This window comes from Artibeus jamaicensis, unplaced genomic scaffold (assembly GCF_021234435.1).
Source record: "Artibeus jamaicensis isolate MK-2021 breed Jamaican fruit bat unplaced genomic scaffold, CSHL_Jam_final contig_519, whole genome shotgun sequence".
NCBI classification, from domain to species: domain Eukaryota; kingdom Metazoa; phylum Chordata; class Mammalia; order Chiroptera; family Phyllostomidae; genus Artibeus; species Artibeus jamaicensis.
This window is the reverse complement of record NW_026521871.1, coordinates 50,997,123-51,004,369: the sequence shown is the minus strand read 5'-3', so window position 1 is coordinate 51,004,369 and position 7,247 is coordinate 50,997,123. Positions and strand designations below refer to the sequence as shown.

The 7,247-nt window shown below is 52.6% G+C and overlaps 1 protein-coding gene across 1 annotated transcript in view; it reads right to left on the bottom strand.

Moving 5' to 3' along the window:
- Window positions 1–1,717: 1,717 nt before the first annotated feature.
- Window positions 1,718–7,247, bottom strand: part of GASK1A (golgi associated kinase 1A) — a 30,107-nt gene continuing 24,577 nt past the window's right edge. Inside the window, exons 3-5 of the mRNA XM_037148374.2 lie at window positions 4,697–4,819; window positions 2,848–2,951; window positions 1,718–2,217 (exon numbers count right to left, since the gene is read on the bottom strand). Of these exons, the coding sequence (XP_037004269.2) occupies window positions 2,007–2,217; window positions 2,848–2,951; window positions 4,697–4,819 (438 nt within the window). The 3' untranslated portion in view covers window positions 1,718–2,006. The remainder of the gene's footprint in view (window positions 2,218–2,847; window positions 2,952–4,696; window positions 4,820–7,247) is intronic.

Genomic DNA, 7,247 nt, shown 5'->3' with positions numbered 1-7,247 from the left:
CTGAAAATACTCAATGGCAAGATTCTACAGGTATTCCCATTAAAGTCAGGAGTAAGATGAGAATGCTTACGACTACCACTATCATTCAAGTTAACCCAGAGATCCCAGCCAAGGCAGTAAGACAAAACTAAGTAAAGGTCTTCATGAAGCACACACATTCACACACACATTTGTGAAATAAAAAAGTCAAATTATTATTTGAAAATTATGTCAAAGAAATTCTAGGTAAATACTAGAATAAAGCAGAGGAAATTATTTCAATAATCTGGAAATAAGAAGACATGAAACTCAGAAGAATACTGAAAAGGAAAGTAAAACAGACCTGACCTCATGGAAATTGAAATTCTCTACTTGGCAAAAGACACCATAAACAAAATCAAGAGACAAATGACAGGCTGGAAGAAAATATTTACAACACAACCAACAGGAAAAAGACTGATTACACTAATTAGATTCATATATCTCTACCAAATTAACGAGGAAAGAACAAACATCTCAAGAGAAAAAGACACCTCATAAAAAATCAAATACAAAGGACTAGTGAATCATTGAAAAGATAACTGAGATACAGTTCAAACTGTATCTCATTAATGATTACAGAGATACAGTTTTTAAAATTGGTGTCCTATCCGTCGAGTAAAAAGGAAAAGTTTGAACACAGCAAGTGCTGACGGGGTGGTGGGAGGACACTCAGGCCCCTCCCTCTTGGTTGGGGTGGAACCCGACACCACCATTTTGGAGGGCAATTTGACAGTTTCTCTCAAAAACAATAAATACGAATACACACCCTTTGATGTGGAAATCCACACGGTAATAACTGTTACTACGCAAAAGATGTTCACCACACAAAGATGTTCATAGCAGCATTGTTTACAACTGGTGAAAAGTGGGGGCCACCTAGTGTTCATCATGATGAGAATAACTAAATAAAGCATGGCATGTCCCCACCTCGCAATTCCTCATAGTCATCAATAAGAATTGGGTCCCCCGCCCCATGAGGCTCAGTTGGTTGGCCATTGTCCCGTAAAGCAGAAGGCAGCCAGTTCTATTTGCCATCAAGGCACGTGCCTGGGTTGCAGGTTCGGCCCCTGGTTGGGGCGCCTACAAGAGGCAAATGTTTCTTTCTCCCATTGATGTCTCTCTTCCTCTCTCTCTAAAAATAAATAAATAAATAAATGAAATCTTGAAAAACAAAACTTTCCCTATTAAAAAAAAAAGGAATTGGGTCAACCCAGGTGGCTGACACAGAATATAGAAAACAGTAACATAAAAGAAAGGAGTGGAGAAATGGAAATGACACTGGTTTTATTACAGTTTCATTTACATGCAGCGTCAGTGTCAATAAAATCTCTCGGAAGTTTCTGGGGCTTTCTGACATTTTATCTTCTGTGCTTCTATCATTTACGAAATTTGTTGTTGGTGAGTATGTGTTACGTTTATAAGTCTTAAACTGAAAACACAGCTGAATGAGAATTGAACATCTGAAGTCTATTATAGAGACACAGTGCTTGGTATTTCCTTTCTCAGACCTGAGTCGACTGTCAGCCCAACGGTTCTGGGCCACGAGGACGACTCTATGAAGACCCTTAGTTAGGCTCATCTCATGTACATGTGTGGGCATGTACACATGTCACATATATATGTGCACACACACAGTTGTCCAGCTCTGCATAGGCATGTGGGAGGCACAATTTTACAGCACACAGAACAGTCCATAGAACATCCTCTAATGTGTTTATTGGTGCAAGGAGGTAAATGACCAGAGCCAAGGGAGCAGAAACCAATGTGGACAGTGAGAACCCACCACCCATCCCGGGCAGGCATCGTCCCAGGGAGGTGACACACCCCAGGACACCCGCGGTGCCCTCCCGGCTCTGGCTTTTCCCATTTGTCTTCAGACGAGTGAGCTCGGGGCAGCGTGGCCATCAGCACGGGGGCTCGTCCGCTCGGGTTGTGTTGTGAGCACCTCACCACCGAGGTGGGAGCCCTGCCTGGGCGACGGGGGCTCACGCGTCCTCGTCCCTGAAGACTGTCAGGTTGTGCTCCCGGATGTGCCGCAGCAGGACCCGTCCGCGCTGCTCCAGGGCCAGCAGAGCCTGCTGCAGCCCCTGCCTCCCGCCTTGGCTCTCCCAGAACACAGGGTCCCTCTGCAGGGACCTGAGCAGCATGTTCTGTAGGCACCCGGACTGGAGAACATTCACCACGGACTCCGGAAACCTGGACGAACGTCCCCGAATGTCAGAATGGAAAGGAAAAGCAAACGTGATTTTAGAGCTTTCTGGTGAAAGGCGAAGCCAAAGGCTACATCGGACACAGCAGGATCGGCCAGCCCGCAGAGTCCCGGGCCGCCCGCCCTCGCTGACTCACAACCCGGGACTCTCCCGCCCGCTCAGCTGTGGCAGCAGGAAGGGGATAAAGTTTGCGGGCAGGGCCCATCCCACGGAGTTGCCGGGCAAATCGTCTCTGCCCTCCCGGTGCGATGCCCGCTGCTCTGCCTCACAAAAGCCAGAAAGATTCCCAGGAAGGCCGAGCTGCCTGCCAGGACTGGGCAAGGAGGACAGGCTGCCAGGCTCCATCGGGACAAGGCCAGGGTCAGCTCGTCCATAGCCCGGCAGGGCAGCCGGTGGTCTGTGGGGCCAGGAGGCCCTCAGGATATCGGGGTGGGGACACTCCATCCGGAAGCCGAAGGGCCTGCTGGCTCTATCCCCTCTGGGGGTCCAGATCTAATGGCTTTTGTCTGACAGTGGATGGAGGGCTTCTCAGGAGCCACGGTTTAAGGTCCCACAGTGTACAGCAGGGCCGTCAGGTCTCAGCCCCTGACCCCCACCCGGCCCCTTCGGCTCTCACCCATCGATGCCCTCCAGCAGCCGGAAGTTCAGCTTGTCCTCAGGCCGCTGAAGATGGCCGGCATTGTCGATGTAGACCAGATGAGACGGGTCACTGCTCCGGACCTCGGGGAAGAAGGAGCGGGGCAGAGACAGAGGGGGTGAGGGGGCAGCCCAGCTGGTGCCCATGGTCGCTCTCAAGGGGAATGGAGGGGCTTGGGGGCCCTGAGCTGCCCGTGCCACCATCCGCCCTGCTGCTTGTCCCGATGGCCCCCAGGTGCTGAGCTGCCAGCTGGCCCGGTGCTAACACTGCTCAGTCCCCGAGGCATCGCCCCATTGAGCCCTCCCAGCACCCTTAGAAGGGGGCCCCTCGCGTGAGCCCCATTTTCCAGAAACAAGGCACAAAGAAGTAATTTGCGCCAGGTCCCACTGCTAATAAGTAGCGGGCTGGTTCAAACCAGGCCTGAGCCACAGTGCCATCCTGCAGGACTGCCGGGCGGAGGGGCCGAGTCTCGCCCTGGTGGCCAGAGGGCTGAGGAGCACAGTGAGAAGCGGCAGGTGCAGGGGGGACACTGCCCAGCAGGACTGCAGGGTGGACGGCACATGTGCACACTCACCCCTACCCCCCACACACCTGTGCCCAAACACCTGGGCGTGTCCCTGAGCGTCACTGAGAACACGGGACACTCTCCTCCTCAGGGAGCACCGACCCAGCACCATCTCGACAGGAGAAGAGTTAGCGTCTCCTAAACCTCCTCAAAACTAAACCCAGCGGCGGGGAATTCTCTCACACCTCCCAACCCTGCTGCTTTTGGGAGGTGAAAGGCCATCTCTTCCAGCTCCTCCCCCACCCTGTGCACACTCCCCCTTTCTGCACGTTCTGCAGGACGTCATGGCGATTTCTCATGATTCTCTCCAGTGGCCTTAGTTCAAAGTATGAACATTTGTCTCCAGGATCCTGCTCCCCCCTCTCCGCCTCTTTTCCTTCCTCACCCCTCTCCCCAACCTTCTCCCCACAGCACGGGTCACCTGTCCCTCGCAGCCTGGTGGCTCCTCCCTCTGAAGACTGAAGGGTCAGTTCAGTGACTGCCCATCAGGGCAAATGATGGACAGACAGCCTTACCTTTGACTGAGGAAGGGGTGATCTGCTCTGGGGGCCGGGGCTGGAGCATCCCCAACACCCAGAGACTCTGCAGCAGCCCTGGCTGCCAGGCTGGTGTGTCCTGTGTGAATTTCAGCCTGGGACACCATGCTGATGGCCACCCACCCAAAGCAGCCGGTCTGGTGAGGCTGCATGGACACCAGGCCTCACTGCCTCCTGCCCAGGGGCCCCTGACTCCTTGTGCAGGATGAGCAGCCATCCTGAACCCCAGGGCCTCTCTCTGATGGCCTTGGCACAGCGCTTGCCACCCCGAGTGGCACTTTCAACGGGGGCAGCACATTAGTGTTCCTTTGGTCAGCCTGCCTCGCAGAGTTATCAGGCCCTAGGAGAGAGCTCTGTCGCTGCCATCAACCAGCCAGATGGCCCTGGAAATGCCCTCCTCATCCCAGGCCACAATCTGCATGTTGACTAGCACAAGGAGTCTGTCCAACCAGATGCAGCATTCTGACGCAGCGTCCAGGGGCCCTCAGGGCTCCCTGGCATCTCTTGGGGACAGTGGAGTCTGTGAAAAAGGCTCCTGCCCCACCCGACACCTCGACCGCATTCTAAGGCTGCATTTTTCTAAGTTGTATATGTTATTCAAACAAAGAGTTCTGCTGCTAAAAGGAACAGGACTGGGAACCCACAGGGCTGCACAATCTCTGTGCTCGCTCGAAGCATCTTCTGAAGGAGACAAGAAGACCGGAGTCTGGGCGGTGAGGACACATACCAGGATGTGGACCAGCCGCAGCTCACCGGGGTTCCCGCACTTCTCCCGGAGCCCCTCTTCCACACAGGGCTCCGAGGACTCCGGCTCAAAGCCGCAGCAGTAACGATCCAGGCGGTCATGGACCTGTGGGGACACACCTCTTCTGAGGGCGGGTGGCACAGAGCGTGTCTCCACCAGGCCTAGCACCCAGGCCTGGCCCCTGGGCCACACGCTGGGGACAGTCCTCACTGGCTCTGTGGGTGGCCTCCAGCTCCCAATGGGATTCTGCTCTGCTTCCCTGGCCAGCAGCCTGCCCTGCACACCAAGAGTGTTTGCTCATGCCTCAGGCCGGCAGGGGTTTCCAGCCACACCCTCTGCCTCGTCTACAGCTGCTCCAGAGCTCTGGCCTGAGGCCTGGGTTTTGGTGCTGACCGTGTGTCTACTGGGAGACCGCACAGGCCATTCTGTGCCGATTTCAACCTGCAGCCATGTTTGTTTCCAGAGAGAGCTACAAGGGATTTTGGCCCCTCCAGCACATGCCTTGCTGGCTTCCAAAATTCTTCACCTAATTAAATATCTAACGGAAAGGGCCTGACGGGGCCCTGTTTCCAGATTCGATTCCTGTGCTGTGCCTTCTGCTATTCTCTCCACTTAAGAGAAATGCAGTTTCAACAGCAGCGACTAGCAACCAAACCAGACCAAGTACAAATTTCATTCCCACGGCCCTTCAGAACTAAATTCTTTTCCCCGTTTTCAAAAAAATGACCTGGGCCAGTGGATTCCAAAAGAGCCACTGGCTATCCCTGGCGGCCCACGCCCCCCACCTCCCCCGACTCCCACCCCACCAGGCAGGAGCCCTCCCTCAACGTGGGGGCAGCCACGGGGCCCTTTCCAGTGGAAAGGCTGGCTCTGGGCTGGGCTGGCTTGCAGCCTGGGGTCAGATCACCGTAGGGTGGCAGCTTCCCTCTCCGGGGAGGGCAGGGGACTGGTCCCACACAGACTGGCTGGCTATTAAAGATTTTATGAGGCTTTGTAGAGGTCAGGGTGTGGCGGAGCTGACTTGCACAAACTCTCACTCTCCTCCGGGGCCTCCTGACAAAGGCCGATCTCCCCAGAGGCTCCAGGGAGGCCCATCAGGATGCCCCATCTGCTCTAAGCCTGGGGAAGAAGTTGAGACACCAGTTGAGGATCTGGATGAATAGCTGGCGGGCTTTGAGGACATGAGTGGAGGAGAACTGGATCTTATCTAAAAAGACGTGTGTAGATCACTCCCACTTTTAAACATCAACACAAAACCCAGCAGCTATTAAAAGATGAATCCGCCCTGGCTGGCATTGCTCAGTAGATTGAGCACCAGCCTGTGAACCAAAGGGTCGCCAGTTTGATTCCCAGTCAAGGCACATGCCTGGGTTGCAGGCCAGGTCCCCAACAAGGGGCACATGAGAGGCAACCAACCACACATTGATGTTTCTCTCCTTCTCTTTCTCGCTCCCTTCTTTCTCCCTCCCTTCCCCTTGCTAAAATAAATAGATAAAATCTTGAAAAAAATGAATCTTCCACAACAAAAACACTAGAAATCGCCCCAAGCCTGCAGAAACAAGTCGCGCCCACTGTGCGTTAGTACTGACCACTGCTCTGGAGGCACCACCAATGCTGTGAGGTGAGAGAAAGAGGGAAGAGGCGGTGAGAAGATGGAACTGGCATCACAGATGAAATGAGCATGAACTTGGAAAACCAAGGACAAACCCAGCAATGGCTGAAGTAAAGCAAAGTTAGCAGGTGGCCAGTAACCAAAGTAATAAACAGAGATGAGGGCCCCCACTCAGACCGAGCGCTACCGGCCAGAAAACACAGAGGAGGAGAGAGGCCCCGTGTTCAGCAGCCGCAGGAGATGAAATTCCCAGGAATAACCCAAGACGAACGCAAGGATCCAGCTGAAGGGGACGTCGGGATGCTTCGAGGGGCGTGAATACCTGGAGAGCCGCATCCTATTCTCGGCTAGAAAACGCTACATTTTAGGGTATAAAGTCTCTCTCTCTAAGTCTATACCAATTTAACTGGATTCCGATAAAACCCCAAAAGGACTTGGGAAGGAGAAGGAGATACCGAGCTGACTAAGTTTCATGAGAACAGTGTGCAAGGGTATCAGGGAAATCCTAAGACAGAGCAAAGAGACAGACTACACCCTGCCGGCTATTAGCATAAAATATAAGCACAGTAATTAAAACAGTGTGATTCTGGCATATAAATAGAGCCTTTACGGGCACAGAAAAGAGCCCAGAAATAGACCCACATACACGTGGAAACTGGCAGTATTTCAGGCTGGGGTAAAGATTATTATTTAACAAATGGTGCCGGAACATTTGGGTTGCCATTTGAGAAAAAAAAATCACTGTTTTGCACCTTATCTCTTAAAAAAACATCCAGATGGATCAAAAACATATGAAAACACATGGGAGAGTTTTTAAAATAACCCTGAACTGAGGATGGCCTCTTAAAATAAAAGATACCAACCTAGAAGTTGGTAAAAGAAAATTGATAATTTTAACATAAAATTTTTTAAATATCTGCA